Source organism: Acipenser ruthenus, chromosome 8 (genome assembly GCF_902713425.1).
Source record: "Acipenser ruthenus chromosome 8, fAciRut3.2 maternal haplotype, whole genome shotgun sequence".
NCBI lineage: Eukaryota > Metazoa > Chordata > Actinopteri > Acipenseriformes > Acipenseridae > Acipenser > Acipenser ruthenus.
Window position 1 is genome coordinate 28,422,778 of NC_081196.1, and position 19,665 is coordinate 28,442,442.

The window sequence follows — 19,665 nt, forward strand, 5'->3', positions numbered from 1 at the left end:
TCAGAGCTACAGCGTTGGAGGACAACGCAGCTCTGGGCAGCTTACAGGCAAGCCCGCAGGCGCCCGGCCAGACTACAGGGGTCGCTGGTGCGCGGTGAGTCGAGGACACCCTGGCCGACCTAACCCTCCCTCCCCCCGGGCGACGCTCGGCCAATTGAGCACCGCCCCCTGGAAGCTCCCATCCACGGTCGGCTGTGGAATAGCCTGGACTCGAACTCGCGAGTGCTTTTACTGGATGCGCCACTCGGGAGCCCCTACAAGGAATTCTGAAGGTCAATTTAATCTCTTCTATTGATTTGCCTATCTATCTATCTATTACAAGGAATTTTGAAGGTAGATTTAATCTCTTCTATTGATTTGTCTATCTATTTATCTATCTATCTATCGATCGATCTATCTTTTATGTGTTGTATAGTGCAACATTTAAAACTGCAGACTAACTAAATAAAATAAAAATTGTATACAACCACATTGCAGATTTATCAACCTACTTCTTCCAATTAATTATTTGAAGAACATACAGTAGAAACGACATTGCAATGGCACTTGGCAGATGGATACAATAAATGATAGACAACACGATTCTAAGACCACCACCAAAGACCAGTGAGGGTGTGTGACAGAAATATAATGAGTTCTGGTCGTAAATCTCCCTCCCGACCTGTGAGGGTGCTAAGTAGCAAAAGGGAAAGGCTTTGGACGGGTTGGCCTGACAGTTCATTTCCTGGGTCGAGAAGTCGGTCAGCCTGGAAGAAGGCGAGACTCTGTTGCAGGAACGTATTGACCCGGAAGGTAAACGAGGTAGCAGCTGCAGGCAATACAGTCAGCTGCAATCGTTTACCAAGGGGTCATGCATGATAGCTTAAAGGGGACGGAGAATCGTAAATCTTTTCCTTCACTTTTGGTTTCGAAATAGACCCAGAATGACCCGTGCACTGTGTATTGAGTATCATGAGTGTTTGTTTTGTTTGTCTTGTCTATAATTGTTACTTGTGTGTTTATAGACGACTAACACGCTCCGGAGCTGTCGCTAAGAGCCAGCACTGAACCCGGAACAGCACTGCACATTTTGTCACTCTTTAAACTGTATCACCCACCACGAGCACTACAGCACGCACCCAGGCCTGGTGACCGTGGTTGTATATTGTGGGAGAGATACTGTGTTTATTGTTTAGGGCTGCAATCCCTGTTACTGTTCTCTGTGTTTTACACATCGCTGTGTATAACCAGAGTTTATTATTTGGTCACCAGACCTGGATTATAACAAAAATAAAACAACTATTTTCCATACCGGATTACAAATCTCTGTCTGTTTATTCCTGCACTGCATCACCTCTGCACCTGTTCATAATCAGCAACCACTTTGCCACAGGGTGATATAGCAAACACCAACTAGAAATACTGAGTAACACTTTAAGTAAGGATTTCATCATAGCCAGAGTTTATAACAAAAAACATTACTTACCATTGCAGACTGCTGTATTGTGCATACTGCTATAATGTAATTTACAACATATCGGTAATTGTGATTATCATTGGGTCATAAATCACTGTTCACCACTTATTTCTTTATGATAATGAGTGTATAAATGTGTTAATTTCACAACAAGAAAAGCTGCCTTTCCCTCACCTTTACAATTGAGTACCAATCAATGGCAAGTAACTTCTGCATTGAGTGATTTAAAAGCTGCTTGGTAGTGAATTCTCGTTTCACCTCGGGAACTGATATTTTTACTGCTGTACGAGGCCATAAACTGACAATGAAAATGTTTTTCAAAATTAGCAAATGCAACTGATTCCTCAGGAACATGTGACCTTTCCCTTGACCTACCTTAAGAGCTACCATTGTATATACTGGGATATGCATTGCTTTGTCAAGTTCAATCAGAGATTATATCTTGCCCAGGACTACAATCCCACAATTCACTACAGAGATTTCTGAACATTTTTATTGGTAGCAACAAGTGGACTCTCTCTCTGCACTTCTCCGCAACAGGAAACAAGTCCAACAGTCGAAATTATAAGGTTCAAAACATCTTTTATTAAATGACAAACAAAATGCAAACATTTCAGTCTTTTTAGACTGTAATCAGTGCTTCCGAATGAAATGAATCACAGTGCTTAAATACCTAACATCGAGGTGGCAAATACCGAACACGTGCGACCCCCCCGCCCCCATTAAGGTAAAACAATTAACAATTATCAATGAGCCGTGATTCAGACTTACAATATTAGACATAAAATACAAATACTATATATGACTGAATATTAAAAATAAAAATAAAGCAAAGAGCAAAAACGAAAAGAAAAAACTCATTATGGAAATAAGCAAAGAAAAGGATAAAATAAAGCTAAGACAAATTCACTGGGCATGATCGAGGGCTGCATGGAGTAAGGGACCTTGGGAATTAATGGAAGATATGTGCTTATATCTTAAACAGTAAGGAGATTCCACCTTGGCTCGCGAAGAGCCGCCCTTGCAGAGGTGAGACCGAACCGATCGGTCTCAACCAATACTTCCCCCAAGGGGGGTCTAGATGAGAGAAATGGGAAGATATCAATGATAGATAAATTTGGCTGGGGGCCCCCCTTGACTCGCGGAGATCCTTCTTCACAGAGGACGAAGCCAGCAGCAGCTGGACTTCTAAGGTTTTACGAGTGAGCTTCACTTACCCCCAAAAGAGACCCCTGGCACCCCGCAACTACACCACCAATGCAAAACAGATATGAATTATGATTATTATTATTATTTTTATTTATTGAATTATTATTATTATTATTATTATTATTATTATTATTATTATTATATGTAATAATAATAATAATAATCCTAATCTTACTGTTCAGTAGAGAGGAACCCCCCCCCATTGGGAGGAAACCTCTGGTGGTCCTGACGGAGAGATAGCTCCTACTCTACTAGCTAAGCTATGTTGGACCTGAGATATATCTTGGAATGACGAGCAGATGTAAGACTTTACTGCTGTAGAGGACCAGTGGCCCATTTTATCTATCAAATGCAGGTTGATATTTTTAAAGATTAGTCTCGAGTCTGTAATCTTGAGTCTGCAGGCTGAGAGCAAGGCAAAACAAAAATGCAAGACAGAAAGCTTGAGGTTTAAATAGGGGATTAGCAGATGTTATTGGTAGGAAGGAAATAGGGGGAGGAGCCCTCATTAATGCCCCACGATTTTACAATAATCACAGATAAAACATGAGCGGTTTTAGTTTGATAATGACAGGTTCTATATGGCACTGGCAGATTGTTATTGATAGGAATTCAATAATTGTGTAAACTAGGGCAACTGAGGGAATTCTTAGTATTGTGTTGAATAATGAACTTTTTTTTCTATTTAATTAATACATAACAACTTAAAACCTCTTTAAGGGAATTATTTCGAAAATATGAGTATCTGCACACCCTTAGTTATAATGGTTTGTCCGTCCGTCCCCCACCCCCCTCCACTGACTTTAAAATCACTCTGCATAAATCGTCATTCAATATACGTTCCAAATTCTGGTGTAGGTGTTGATACATTTTGGACTGTAAAGTATGTAGGATTTCTCTTTGAAGGCATCTCGTATCTGAGATGTTTCCAGAACCTTGAGTTCGGTGACTGACCTCCATTCCATTTCAGCGTTTTCCTCTTTTGAATGATGTGCTGGAGAGATTCTGGGAGATCCTTATAGGAGCTGAAGTTCTCCATCTCAATCAGAATCACCTTCATCTCATCATGAACAAGAGCGTTGTATAACCCAAGCTGTTGATCATATGCATTTTCAGACTTCATCCCAAAAGAAGTCCCAGGAGTTAAAATAATAATGAGCCTCTTGCTGTTTATTATGTTTTTTTCGATTGCCACTGCAGTATCTTCATGCAACAGAAAAGAAAGATAATTAGAGCCATGTTTAGCTCAATCTTTGTAACTAAAAATACATGACATAAGGATTTGTTATGTGCCTGGTGTGTTTAGAGGCATGTGTTATTTCATCTATATTTTCCACATTTTAGCTTCTTACCTGTGTTATAGCTTATCATATCTGCAGGTTAGAGATTTGTTCATTTTATTTGTGAGACTAGGATTATCTAAACTTGGTGATGAGGTTATGGGTTTCCACTGTATAGAACAGGTTTAGGAATGTGCTATTTTTAATTGAAAAAATCTGTAAGTTTTATTTACTTTGTAATTTAAATTTCCTTGTCAAGCAAAAACTAATGTATGTAGCTTTGGCTAGGGTTTCCTTTATTAACACCAGTGCTGTTGTATTGGCTTTAAATTTAGAGAAAGGGAAGCAGGTAGTTATATTAACAATTCATAACACTAGGCTAGGGAAATATTTAAATGGAAGCTATTCCTTAGGAAAGAGTGATCAGTGTATGAATAGAAGTTGCTGACTTTGGAGGACAGACAATATGTTTTTTTTTCTTTTGCTTTAAGTAACTGTAATTTGTTATTTTACAGTATCTATTGTAAAAACGTATTTAGACCAAGCCAGTATTAAAATAAAAACTACTAAAACAAAGGCATAACTGGTCTGGTTAATAATAAACCTCAATGGTCTTAGTCATGATACTTTTATTCAAAATTGTAAATTCCTTTACCTGTGAATTGTTTTTGTCTGGTCTCATAATGCAAATACTACTGGTTATTTTTTTAATTTGGGAATTACTGTGGTAAGACAAGTGCAAACAATACCTTCCCCAGGGAGATCATCTCTGCCACAAATGAAAAGATTATAGTCATACTTTCTTTCAAGGATGTTTGGCAAATCCTGATTAATAAAATGTCTGATCTTTTCCTGAGAAGATTCTTGAAGGTTCTCTTTTGGATAAATTACATATGCATCATACCTCTTATCTGAAAGGAAGCAAAAGTGAAAGTATGTCTTTTTAAAAAACAAAAAGAAAACACAATAACGCCTTTTCTAAAGTTGGTAAAGGGTTTTATTAAAGGAGTAGGGGCAAATTGTAGTTAATGTACTTGTTTATGCATTAGTTCAAGTTTGTGCCAATATTGTTTGTTTGCAGGGCATTCCATAATTTGGGATTTAAATGTTTTCCAAAAAAAATCAGTCTGTTCTGTGTTTTGTTACCTAATGTACTTTTCTTTCCCAGATTTTAAACTGTAGCTCAAGAAGCTTTAAGGTAGTGGACTCCCCCCACTACCCTAACATACCTCAAAGACTTATTGAGATGCACTCCACATTGTGTAATGTCGTTTTCCTTTATATTGTGTACAGGCAACTTATATGTCCTGTTAATCTACTACTAATTGATTGTTGAGTCAATGTGGTTTTTTTTTAAGTGTAAACAAACATTTTATTTACACCCCTCCTCCCTGTATTTCCAAACTACCCAAAGCCAATAAAATGGTTTGGCCTCTTTCTTTTCCTCAAATATGTAGACAAAACAAATGAAATAACATTAGAAATTCAGCCCAGTCCTGCAGATATTGGCTCATATTTGAACATCCTGTTGTGTGTTATTGTTTTCTTCACTACTACTGTGGTGCAAGTTCCTATAACTGTGCTTTCAAATATATACATTTCTTACCGTTTTGATCTCTGTATGGCTTAATTGTATCCCGATAGAGAAGGACAATGTCAATCTTAAAATAATTGACCAGTATTGCCACAGAGATTTTTGAGAAGATCAGCACAACAAAGCAGCTTGCCACAAATAGTCTGTTATCCTTCGCTGTTGAAAATAAAAGTTTGTATGTTAGTGTAACTTGTAAGTTTAAAACATGTATTCAGTCATATTGTTTTGATACTGTATTGCAATATTCTTTGTGTACACTTCTACTTGCTGGCTGAAACCTGTGATGCTATTTGAAACAACATCGAAATAGGTAAGTTGTGACAGGGATGACGAGTGGTGACGTCAGACCAGAAGGCGGCACAACAAAACCAAAAGGTACGGTGCAGTGGCGCGGGCGCCGTTTTATTTAAATAATCCAAAAATAAATATTTAAACAAAAATAAACACTGTGCTCACAGAGCAAAATAAAAAGGTTAAACAGAAACAAATCTCGAACACAAAATAAATAACAAAACCCAGGTCAGGCTGAGCAAATGCCTTCACTGTTCATGGAGTTTTAACTTTCGTTTCATTTCGTTTCGTTTCGTTTCGTTTCTCTCCTCTCTTTCTCTCCTCTCTTTCTCTCCTCTCGTTCTCTCCTCTCGCTCCAAACAAACACCCACCCCAAGCTAGAGAGCTGCAGGCTTTTTATAACAGGTGACCATCTCCCGATTAGCAACAAATTAACTCACTTAATTAATTCGGGAGATGGTTCACCTTCTGCACGAGTTTTAATTATGTTGTGGATGGGGCTACCCATCCACGCTAAACAAAACAAACCGGCTACACCGTCAAAATACAAACAATAACAAAACATACAGCGCTCGCCGTCATATAAATACAACTAAATCATAATAAACAAAAACAATAATCTGCACAGGGGCAGAGGGGACTCCGTTCTAAACTAAAATAAACAAAACAATGTACAGGGCTGCTCGCCCTGTTACATAAGTGAATTACAGTTATTTATTATTTATAATACCTTTGTAGAATAGAAAGCGAATATCTGTGTTTCCGAAGAGATTCTCCAATATGTCCTTTTATTCTGTGCCTCCAAACACTTTTAAGAGTGACTGTTAGGTATTTGGTCCTAAACCTGCAGTTTGTCAATCCCTAACTGTTGTAACAAAGTATATATTAAATAAATGGTAACATTTTTTAATTCATTAATCTGATTATTTTGTGTTTTGTTGCAACTGTGGTACCATTCAGTAGAGCGAAAATTGTAAAGGGGTGTTTGAGCTAAAGTCTCCAGACAGAAGGGGTACAGTTTTAAAAAAAAGGTTGAAGTAAATAATAATTAAGAACTCTATCCATCCAAGATTTTGTTTTTTTCTTCCCAGTACTTATTCTGGAATAGCTAGACTGGCTATTTAGAGGGATATAAAAAATATATAAATATGGACAAGCCCTCAGAGGCGACACTTGCATGCATGCCATTTTTATTTTAAGAATGATTCGGTAATTGTCTGTTTTTTTTTTTTTTTTTACTAGAATTCAGGTGTGAAAATTGGCCAGTAGGTGGCAGTGTCTTCTACAAAACTGCTGTGGCTGTCCTGAGAATTTGCCTGTCAGCTGGAGGGAATGTGTGCCAGTCGCTGTTTATATAGTTCATCTCATCAGTTATTTAAATATTTTTTTTGTTTTATTTGTAAATCCCAATCTCTCATGCGGATTGTTTTCATATTAAAATGGTGTATCCAAGACAGCAAAACATTTAAACAAATACATCCACATTTGATATTTTATTTACACAAAAACATTTCTTACCCATTGGTTGTAATTTAATAAAATGTTTTGTCCAGTTCTCAAGATCTTTCGCTTTACAGTAAATTGGTGTGTTAAAATCCTCAGTTGACACTTTGTGAATGGTTAAGATGGACATACAGATAGTCTTGTTATTTTCTTCTCTTCTTTAAAAACAAAAAAGAACATTTATAATGAAATCATTTTTCTATCATTAACCAGCACTCACAACAGTTTCTGTTTTATGTGATAAAGGTGATTAATGATCTGTCATTTTAAAAACGTTGCCATGAAATCAAACATTACAAAATAGCTCAAATTAAAAGGTCCAGCATAGTGCAAATATATTTCTCAACCCATACTGGTACAGTTCCATCTAACTGGAGTGTGGAGGCTTCACAATCAGAATTATGGTAGCTGTTAAAAAGTAAAACGTTAAAGTCGGACAAGTAAAGGAGTTTTATACAAAGGACTTTGATGTGCTTAAAACTTCATCGAGACATGCTTTTGGATATAACAACTAAGCAGAAAAATATACCAATATACCAATACTTGCATAATACTTGCATATCAAAAGTCAGTGCCGATGGGGTCAGTCCCATTTCCGGCATTAGCAAATACAATACATATTAGAGAAATAATGTTTTATCATTTATGCTGAATGATTCAGTGTTTCAAAACAACATCATTCTGTTTATTGCTATAAAAACATAGCCACTTTAACTGGTAATGAGTGAGAATTAGTAAAAACATCCTTGATTTTCTCTTACAGCAGTTGCTAAAATACAAGTAGGTACCTTAGTGTATGTTGTGAATATCTGTTGATTTGTCCATTGCTTGTATCATTAACTTCCCACCTCACATGACATGCACTGTTTATGTTAAATCCAATGAAAACTTTGCAGGTGATGTTTTTAAGTGAACCTACAACAAAAAAGAGTAACGATAAAAACATTTAAACTGGGGTATTATGCACAGTATGACTAGACAGTACAGTATGCTCAGTATTCAATGTCACCCTCATGCAAGTGTAACACATTGTAATTCTGACTCAACTGATCATGCTGTAAAGTGTAGGAGTGAGGCATGTTGCTATGAATCTTGGTTAGAGTCACAGATGTGATCAAAAACATAAACAACTAAAAAACATGAATGACACTTGGGTAAAAGAATGATGCATATTTATTGGTATGTGTACGATCTGTTCATTTGTTTTTCTTTTAAACTTCCCTTATAAAGGTTATCTCGGATACAGCTGGTAGTAACTGTCTTTGTCACCAGTATATTACATATTTATGTTTAGATCAGATTACACTAGTTGAAATGGGAAAGCTATTTACTTACCTAACAGAGCTTCCTCTGTGTTGTCACGCGGGTACTCAATAACTGGATACACTGGGACATAGGGTGCTGTTATTGAATAAAATACACGTTTTAAAAAGTAATCAATATCAAAAAGTTTGAAGAATACAAAATTTCATTTTTATTTTGAGCACTTGGACATTAAATTATATTTATTTTATTTAGGCATTTCTCTTGTTTGTTTTAACATTTTGTATGTCACTGTAATGAATGTAGGGTAATTTTGTACACTTTTACAGGGGACATTCACTGAGCAAAATACCAGTGGACAGCCTGCATTGTTATCTTTTACAAAAGCTGCGTTTTCATGTTTAAAACTGAAGGGCCCAGGTGGAAGGTTGTTGTTTTTTATGTTGCCCATATGCCACTAAATTAACCAAACCATCCTTCAAAGTGCACCAAATGTGGAAATAAACTATATATGAAAGGGAAACCCTTTTCTAACTTTTTATGTAGCAATTTATAAAGGACAGAACATTAAAATGTAGTGTCACATTTAAAAAGTATTCCAGTTCTAGGTATATTATTAGTAGATGAAATATAGAAAGAGGAAATGACCTTGAACAATCAAGCGTCTGGCTCTTGATACACTGAGCTGCTTTCCTTTGTGTGTCCATGTTAATTGACAGGTGTAGATTCCATCATCCTTTCGTGTGATATTATTGCGAACTAACTGTCTCCTGTTCTCATTTGGTAATATCTGAAAATCCTACATAAAAAACAGCATCAAATTATAATGGAGAACAACAGAAAAAGCACAAAGAAAAACGATTAAACAACAGTAATGTTGAGAACGACTTTCATAGTGTTATTGTACTATAGTTTTCTAGATTTTGAAAATGTGGGTTAAATAGTATGCCAAGACAGGGAGTTCAATGTCTGCTTTATAAACACAGTACTATGCCAATAATTCATTGCCAACAAATCTAAATATCCTCATTTAACCACAACAAAAAACATAATTTCCTAATTGTTTTGTCGGTTTTTTTACAAAGCCACCAGTGTAAAAGCCTAATTTTCTCATAAACTACCACAGGTATTTCTTGCTTGAGGTTATATAAACCACATGCTAAATGTGTTGATGACCTTGATATTCACTTCTGACCTAATATGGGTACTGTTTCAATACTACATTATGTTAAAGAGTAAGTAGCTGTAGTGCACTGGGGTTTCAGATCTGTCCTTTAAATTACTGCAGGAAGAGCAAAACAAAAAAAAAAAAAAAAACAGTGCTCTGGCTTTTCTGTTCCATACCTCATCAGGGATCATTATTGCTGTGTTACCTGTTTGACAATGTGTGCACGATCAGTGCACTAGAGCGGACATTTTTAAAAGAGCTTTGAAACAGACTTTAAAATTATAAGTGTAAAAAGTTGTTAGGATGTTAATAATGAAAAGAAAAATGACAGTTACATTATTTAAACAGTTGTAGCAACATGTGGGAACATTAACACTATATTTTTCTGAACCCCTCTACTTACTCTTTATCCTCTGGCAAATTAATTACACAGACCAAACCCTTTCTACATCACTCACCAGAATAGGAATGCTGGGAGAGTACAATTGCTACCAATACATCATAACAAATAAATTTACATTAATGTAAAAAATCATGACATAAGCACTTTTAATGTAACTGCGATTTTTTTGTGTTGCCTTTCTTTCATCCGTTTGGTATAAAATGTAAAAATCTATCAGGGTGCACAAATCTGGTCCTCAGAGTCCTTCCGGTTTTAAAAGTGTCATTAAATAATTAGCCAATTAAAACAGAGGTTTAATTGGTTTAATATATGGTACAGATGGATAAAGGAGAACTAGAAGACCACAATTATGCAACCCTGATCCATGTGAAGTCTATTTTCCAAATGTGTTACTATGACCAGAATCTTCTCCAGATACTCTATTCACACTACCTAAATAATGCAGAATGAACACATGATGAAGATGTTGTAGTTTTGTGTTCTTCGTTTGTTAATGCTTTTTATATATGTATATTCTTGTAAAAAAAAAAAAAGGTCTTCACTTACCTTACACCAGGTAAAATTTTCACTTTTAAACTGGTCCACATCAGGGCATGAGATTTGTACATTACTTGATACTGTAGATGTTACTTTAGAGTATAAAAGTGAGCTACTGAAAGGCTCTCTTTCATGCACAATGAAATGAATAATCAATGTGTAATTTATGATGTTTATTACGCTGAAAAGAAAAATGGAATCTGTTATGATCATAATAAATGCAGAAATTATTAGTTCTCAGCTAAGGGAAGTTCTGCAAGAGAAGTTCTTATTTATCAATATCAAATAAAGAGCAGATATGCAAGTTAAGTTGTTTAGAAGAAAAAACTATGACATGAAAACACAACAACATCCATTTTTAGAGATAAACAAATGGATGAGTGGGCCATCATCGCATGACAGCTGCTTAGTTGGCACATTGATGGTTTTTCCTAATTTTATTCATTGTGTTAGTTAAGGGTACAGGGCTCTATTCATGAAACTTTAACTCATGAGTTATGAGCTTGTCCCTGCAAGGAACAGCGTTCCTCATTCCATTCAAAACATGTGACAATTTGACCTTTCAACTCTTCCAGTTCTTCCTACTCTCTACCTATATAAATCTAAGGATGCATTTCTAAACTCACTCTGATGGCGAGAAAGACTGAGAAAACAAACCACATACCTCAAACCTAAAGAGATGCTTTCACAAATTCCCCATTAGCACTAATCCTAGCCTAAAGGGGTGTTTACACAGTCAAGGAAATTGGATCCAAGTTGGATTCAATTAACTGGAAGCACTGTTTTCATGGTAAAAATGAATTGGACCAAAGCTGGGTCCAGTTTATTTGATGAGCAGTGCAGTGTCAATTCCAAATTACACGTCTTTATTGTATGAAAGGCTTTATAAATGTTACATAACTTTATATACCTAATCAATGGTGCATTTTTTTTAAAATACATGTATTGCAAAAAGTGTAATAAAATGTTTCATTTCTTAAATTAGGTAACATTTGTTTATAAAAAAAATGGAAAATTTGTATTTGTTTGAGCCTGAAGCATCTGGGAATCTGATAAGTTTTATACACAAACCTTTTTTGTCTATAGTTTAATGGTGAAATTGATTGCACTTATACATATTTCCTATTGTATAAATTGCATAAATATAATGGGCAGATTGTATCATTTATTGTTTGTCTTATTAATTTCCTGTAATTGATTTCCCCTTGTCCTGGTAGTAGCTATTTGTAGAGAGATTATAGAGACAACCATGTTCATTTAAATATGTAAAAAAATATAAAATGTAAAATTATATATATATATATATATATATATAGAGAGAGAGAGAGAGAGAGAGAGAGAGAGAGAGAGAGATTTGTACTTCCCTAAACAAAATAATGGAATGTGCCACTAAAACCTGCAAACCAATCGGAGCGAACTTGGACGTGACCTTGGGTGACGTTTCTTCAAAGAATTTGGATGAGTTTGATTTGAGCATTTCACGGTGAAAGTTGCTTCAAAGCATTTTTGATCAAAGAAACTGGATCCCCCTTTTTTTTACCATGAAAACGCACCTTTAAATAAGGTAGCCCAAAAAACTGAAACAACCGATGATCATTGTGGCAGAATAAATGAACTTAACCTAAAATATAGATAAACATAAAGGAAAACAGAAATACAATGAGGGGTATTTGAGGATGGTATTATGCTAAGCAGAGGTATTAAAATGTGTTTAATGTCTTGGTTATTGTACATGATAGCATTATTATGATTTTACCAGTTACATGTGTAGTCTGCCGAGTCATTGATAAAGGCTGGCAAGAACAGTAGGTCAGCAGAGTGTGAATGTATTCTTTCTTCTTCCTTTGAAGTTATTTCCTGAAGAGTTCTATTATTATACCATTTAACACCAACCTCATCTGAACATTGAGAACAAGATACGAACGCAGCTTCGTTTTCAATAACATGTACACTTTTTTCATCATGATAATCTGCAGGAGGTAGAAAAAAATATCAACAATTCCCTATAATCAGAACTCATATAATCGGACGGTAGAGTTTCTAAGGGTTTTTGGTAGCACTTTATAATACATTTACTATATACTAACTTTATGAACTTTATACACACTTTAGAACGTGTAATACATGGTAGTAACAACATGCTTTATAATTACTCAAGAGATAACATGATAATACTGCAATAAATGCAATTCTACAACAACTGGGCATTGCTCTCCCCAGGTCAGCCATTCTGTTATTACTTAATAACGGAACGGCAAAAAAGCATGTCTGAGAAATGTTAAGGTTAAAACCCCATACTTTCAGCATAGTCTTCATACCTGGAATGGATCCAAGAGACAATAACACATGCACACTAAGGATAAACAACAGTAATGTTCCCATTTTTGAATCTACAAAAAAACAAAAGGGTATCATTTTTGTTTATCATTTGAAAATGTATAATTTAGTTAAACCCCTGTGTGATGCAACTGAGCATTAACAGGAACAAATCAATTACCTACAAAACAATCATAAACAAATTGGTTTCGGGGGACATTTGATATATTATTGATTCTTCAGGATGTTCCCTAAATGAATTAAAGTTAACGTGCATACATAACAAAACTACTGAACTGAGATTTGTTCTTTAAAAACATAACTAGATAAATATGGCGGCAAAGAATGATAAAGCTGTACTGCCTTTAAATATTTGCTTTATTACTTTAGGTTCTGTGCCAATCAAGGTATTGAAACCAGCCATTATTTATTTAACCATACCTATTAAACCAGTCGTGTGTTCCTCTGTGAGATTAACACATCAGCAGCTATAAAGAAAGAGAACATGGTTTCTGCTACCGTGGGGGTTCACACTGTATCATTTTCTAATTAAGACAAACAAAACCAAATGCAGGAAACATTCTGGATAGGAAGCTCATCCCCTCCAGGTTTATGTCTAGTTCTGTTACTGTATAAACTACATTTCAAAATATTTTAAAATATTTAAAATTCTGATTTATACTAAAATTAATTCCGAAATATTATCCATTATATTATATTGAAACATATTTCATACATATAGATATATGACATTGACTTTCATTTTAGCAAGACAAACTGTAGTTTAGAAACCGCTATGCATATATTAAATAAAATCAAAAACAAATAAAAGTGTATTTAAAAGGATCATGTTTAATCCATAAAAAAAACTCAAACCCTCTGATTTAACTGTTAACAACAGCAATACAAGACATTTCACACATCAGACTTTATACAATGGAAATCGATCAAGCTGTCACAGGGCCAAATCAACTAATTAAATAAACAACCCAAATCTGATAACTACATAATATAACTAACAGGACAGATTCAAAACATATTAAATAATAATAATAATAATAATAATAATAATAATAATAATAATAATAAAGTGAATAAAAGATATACATACATGTGAACACATTTAATAAAAAAAGAACTGCCTTAAGTCGGTCAGTGCATTAGTATTAGTATGGAGTGGTTAAAATAGTCGTAGTATCATCATCATCATCATTATTATTATGTTTGTTATTTTATATAACTTGTGCATATAGTGATCATAATCTTCGCTGTCTTGTTAAATGAAAATCTTGGTTGAAACTTTTAAATGTCGCGTTTTCTACCCGCCTATCTGTCTGAACCACAAAACTGCTGACATTTTATGCTAACAGCATTTTCTCAAGAATTACAGACTGGTCCATGTTGAAAGCAAACTGATCATCACCCATAGTGGCAAACACAATGATGCAGAAGAAGTTACCCAAACACTTCAACATATATCAAACTTGGTTAAAGTACTTAGAGTAAAATAGATAATTATCCTAATAAAACAACACAAACAAATCATCCATCAAAAGCTTCCAAAACAACTCCCACTGTGTGTTCCGGCTTACCCGTTCTTTCTGCTCATGTGGTGAAATTCCAATATATAAATATGTACAGTAGTAATATACAGGAATATAATATATACACCTGCTTGGAATACATTGTAACATTCTTTCAAAGATTGTTCTATCATGCATATATACAGGGACCCTAAGTAATTTAGCATTTGTTAAAAGTACTTACTTCATCCAAGCTCAGCTCTAGAGTGTATTAAGATTGTCTTGTTCAGTCTTTAAATGTTACCTCTGTTGAGCTGTTGTGTTTTTATAGTACTATCGTGTTATTTGTGACGTGGCAGGTGTGGTTAGATAAAGATCTGACTTTCAAAAACATATTTTTCTTAGAAAATACCAAGTAAAACCACATCACTTAGATCAGAAATCTGTTTATCTAAAAGTCAAATTTGTCATAAAGAAACACTTATAAATTTAATTATACAAGTTTTCAAAGTTCTGTTGTTGTGTGACTGGATTTGTTTTTTTTTTTTACTGGATCTCATTTTGGAATCTACCTTGCATTTATTCAAATGGTGAATCACATTGATAACCAGGTGCTTCCTCAAAGAAAACAAGTTTGATTTAGATTTAAACTTTATTTTCCATATGTTGTGCTTGTAGTATGAACAGAATACTTAATGAATATACATGGAGTTCTGTGGTTATTTCACTCATTAGGAAGGCCATAAACAACCCACAACCTTTTGGGAGCTTGTTGGTCATTCAGTCATCCTCCTTCAACTACAGAACTTACCCCAATTCATTTCTGTGTGGGGGAAAGGGTGTGTACAAGCTGCCAGGAATAGTAAGAATGTTCTTTGACTTTCATTACAGCATATTTTATTCATAGTACTTGACCAACAATGTAGTATTTTTTGCTGTTTATTCCATCATTAAAAACAGCCAAAGCAGAAGTATCTATTCATGTAATTATAGTAGATGCCGATTATTAACAACCTCTCGGTTCCCAGCAAAAAGTTGTCATTAACCGAAAGTTGCCAATAAGTGAAAAGCCCGTTTTCAAGTGTATTTATATGGAACAACGATATATACTGTAGTTGTACAAACATGGCACTGAAATACATGTTTTAAATGTTATTGTTAAAAAATGAACATGAGAAACACGAAATACCCAAACATAGAACTGTTTAAGTCACACGTGTAAAACAACCAAAAAAGGGCGTATAAGCTTAAATAGTACTACACAACGATGTACTGCAATTGTCCTTACAATGAGTAAAGCAAACATAAAAAATGTATTGTACTTACAATCAATTCAAAAGAACACAGTTTTAAAATAAGAAATTGTCCAATGTTGTCTGCTTTTTACAATGTACCACCTCCCGCTGTAAATCCATCTCAATTTTGCGTGCAGCTTCGCAGCCAGTTTCAAAGCCACGATTCTGCCTCAGTTCGTCAGAAATACGTAGTTGCAAAGTCAGTGTGTTATAAGAGCTGCATGAAGTATGTGCATAAATCATGCAAGTGCGCTCTGTAGCACTGGCAACTAGTAATAAAGTTGTCAATAAGTGACGTGCAGTTGCTAATATCAGAATTCCATTAACATTAAAGTCTATGGGATGGGATTGGGTCCTGGGAAAATGTTGTTAATAACTGAAAGTTGTCTGTATCAGGGCTGCTAATAACCGGCATCTACTGTACTTACTGGAAAATATCAAGTAAACATTCGTTGTACACCACTGTGACAGAGCACATTTTGTCCCTGGGAGGCTTCCATAGTTGGCGGCCATCTTCTCTCAAATCCTGTACTACAGGAGACTCCGAGCCTAGACGGCAGCTCAGTTTTCAGTTTGTGCTGTGCATGCATATGTGTGGAAACCCTGTTTTGGTAATGCGACTATATTCCTGTTCTTTGACTATGATTGTGGACTAGTGTTCTGACATTGTGATAAAGGTTTATTTTCAAGGTAAGAGGATTAGCCTGCCTCAACATAGACAGGAAAAGAAAATCTTTGTGTTTAGTTAATTCTCCAAAAATGAGATACGGTTTTATTTGATTTATTTTTAGTTTTGATTTTGACAATGTTGAATAAAAACCACACCTGTAGCTATTCTGTTTGCCATCCTCTTTAAAGTGCATCTCAGTGACACATCGACAGATTTATCCCTGACCAGGGGGGTTGCTGTATCACACTTGGTGTTAGTTGTGGGATTTGAATGCCTCCTACTGGTGAAGCAACAAGATTGCACAATGAAAGAAAATGGAGCCAGTTATTGAGATGTTTGCAGAAGGGCAACAACAACTGCAGGATGGTCAACAGCTACTGCAGCAGTCCCTTCAGGCACAGCAAGAACATCAGCAAGTGATCCCTACGCAGTTGGTTCAGGCCTTGTTGGTCAGTAGCAGGGTTAGACTCTGACAGAAAATAGTGAGTGGACTGTAAAGTACGAAGCAGGATACGTATCCCAAGGAAAAAATATATATATATATATATATATATATATATATATATATATATATATATATATATATATATATATATATATATATTATTTTACATACTGTTTGGTAAGTATGTCATACAAGTTAACTGTAAAGTGAGAGCAGAGATAATTCTACTACCACATAATGTTAAAAGCAGTGTGGACACAAGAGTAAAACAAATAATACTGTTATCCTTTGACAGAATACAGAGCACAATATACCAAAAAAAAAATAATAATAATAATACAGGGACAAGGACACACCAATATTTCTTGCTACATAAAAAAAAAAAATGAACCTCTTACTGTTCAACACAACTCCCCTAAATCCTGCTATGCAAATCACAAATTACTAAAAAAGTCTTAGTAATAGGCCTGTTGTATAAAATTGAAAACTTTAACTGTTGCTGTACCCTTGAGCAAGGTGCTTTACCTAGATTGCTCCAGTAAAAACCCAACTGTATAAATGGGTAATTGTATGTAAAAATAATGTGAAAAAAAACAAAACAAAAAAAATGTAATTGTATGTAAAAATAATGTGATATCTTGTAACAATTGTAAGTCGTCCTGAATAAGGGCATCTGCTAAGAAATAAATAATAATAATAATAAAATAATAACTGTGCCTTACAAAATATACAAAAAGCATATGATTGTGTCACTATCGTCTTACCGACAGGAACAAAAAAATCTTCTATACTCCTCCTCTTCGTCGTATATTAATGGTCGTAACAGTTAAATATTCTAATGTTCATAAAATACACAATGGCGGTTTTATGGTTGTTGACGAAGATAAAACAAAATGGACTGTTCTATTTCTTATTGGTATGTGTGTGTGTGGAGGGGGGCGTGTTCACTTTGTCAAGACTCATACAGAAGGCAGCACGGAAAATCGATGCAATTTGAAGTTATTTATGGTGGGGGATGCACTTCATATAGTATTTTATATTTTATTCATTGATTTTTGTTACAAAAAATCATAATGAAAAATTGCACTCATACCCCCCCCCCCCCCCAAAAAAAGTGAGTGGATGGCGTCCACCCTTGAAAAAAAGTGAGTGGACAGCGTTCACCTGCGTTCACCCTCGAGTCTAACCCTGGTCGATAGCTAGCCCACCACAGGTGCATTGGAAATTTGAGGGTGAGGAACCTGATGCTTTTCTTAATAACTTTGACTTGCTCAGGCATGCGAATGGCTACAGGATTGCTGGGTTGTATACTTGGCACCTTTGTTAACTGGGAAAACACAAGCTGTCTGTCAGGTAGCTAATCATGATGATACTGCCAGTTATGCAGAAGTTAAAAAACCTATTCTGGAATGACTAGGGGTAACTGAAAACACTTATAGACGCCAATTCAGAGGCCAGCGGCTGCAACCGAGCGAAACGCCTGAAGCCTTAAATTATCATCTAAAACAGTGGTTCTCAAACTTTTTGGGCCACCCCCCCTTCCTCTTGTCTGTGGTACATGACACCCCCACCTCACAACACACACACACACACACACTGCCTGTGGCTTCTTTCTGTTTCTTTTCTTTTGCACTAACCAGCCACCAATCCGTCATAATAATGACCTATGCTTGCTAACGTTGTGGCAATAGCCACACACAATGTTGCAGGAAATGCATCACCTGCTATTCATAATTCTGAATAGCAGAGCCTGGCCAGGCAATGTCTTTTCTTTTTTCTTTTTAGCTTTTTTTTGTTCGCCTTATAGTGTTATTCCTGTCTCTTATTTTTAGAGCTTTTCAGGACATCTATATGTTTCCATTGAATTGGTTTGTTTTACCTGTGTTTTTTTTCATTACCCTTTTACTGGGGGTTTTACGGTAATGATTTGTGCTTGCTCCTTTTTTCCCTCCACTAGTCACCTGATGGGGGAAGGCCTTGAGTTCCTGTTTCCTGTTTTAGGGGTGGGGAGTAGAAGGAAGGGGAAGAAGGGTTTGGTTGTTGCTCACCTTTGTTGGTTACGATCTTTGGTTGTATTACTATACTTTTTTGTTTTTTCATTATTTTGCAAAATATAGTTTTTACATCAATTGCATTGCAGATTCACAGAACCAGCACCGGATCAAGAGCATCCAGGGTGAGATCTTCTTCAATTATTTCTCTACTGGATTACACTTTTTTTTTCTGAATGGCCATTCATGTGTTTTATTTTTGGGATGTTTGCATAGGATTTTTCTGGGACATTGTTTGTTTTTCTTGGTGATTTTTATATTGCCTTTATTGTTTTTATGTTCGGGACTGTTATTGTGATTTCTTTATTTTTTACTACTAGTGACATTCATTGCCTTCCAGTAGTTTTCTATAGGATGTTGAATAGACAATTTGTGTCCATTTTCCTTTGTAGTAATAAATGTATTTTTGGTAGCCTCTGTGTGGCCCCCTTTTCATAATTATTTTCGCTGTAGCAATTGACTGCTGTTATTAGTCAACTTTGTTATAGAATTGGTAGCCCGTACGGGGACTCAAACAGAGGTTTATCTAAGAGTTGGTTGAAGGATAGGTCACTTTTGTCTTATTCATATTCACTGGTGTTAATGGGCATAGGTTTTAAACATGTCTCTTACCCTGTCTACTCCTGCTAGAGAGCTAGGGCCTGGTGGTGAACTATTTGAT

The 19,665-nt window shown here is 35.4% G+C and overlaps 1 protein-coding gene across 3 annotated transcripts; it reads right to left on the reverse strand.

The window, feature by feature from the left end:
• Positions 1-2,024: 2,024 nt before the first annotated feature.
• LOC117406860 (interleukin-1 receptor-like 1) lies at positions 2,025-14,833 on the reverse strand. 3 transcript variants are annotated; one of them, XM_034011216.3, is made up of 12 exons: positions 14,788-14,826; positions 13,462-13,508; positions 13,023-13,094; positions 12,461-12,674; positions 10,714-10,885; positions 9,245-9,395; positions 8,669-8,734; positions 8,122-8,248; positions 7,349-7,491; positions 5,552-5,695; positions 4,695-4,856; positions 2,025-3,868 (listed from the first exon to the last, which is right to left on the reverse strand). In XM_034011216.3, the coding sequence occupies exons 3-12, from the start codon at positions 13,084-13,086 to the stop codon at positions 3,492-3,494; spliced, it is 1,620 nt and encodes a 539-aa protein (XP_033867107.3). In that variant the 5' UTR covers positions 13,087-13,094; positions 13,462-13,508; positions 14,788-14,826; the 3' UTR covers positions 2,025-3,491. The 3 variants fall into 3 exon arrangements, with proteins under 3 accessions (XP_033867107.3, XP_033867104.3, XP_033867109.2); XM_034011213.3 differs by having other exon boundaries at positions 13,023-13,508; XM_034011218.3 differs by lacking the exons at positions 12,461-12,674; positions 13,023-13,094; positions 13,462-13,508 and having other exon boundaries at positions 14,788-14,833.
• Positions 14,834-19,665: the final 4,832 nt, after the last annotated feature.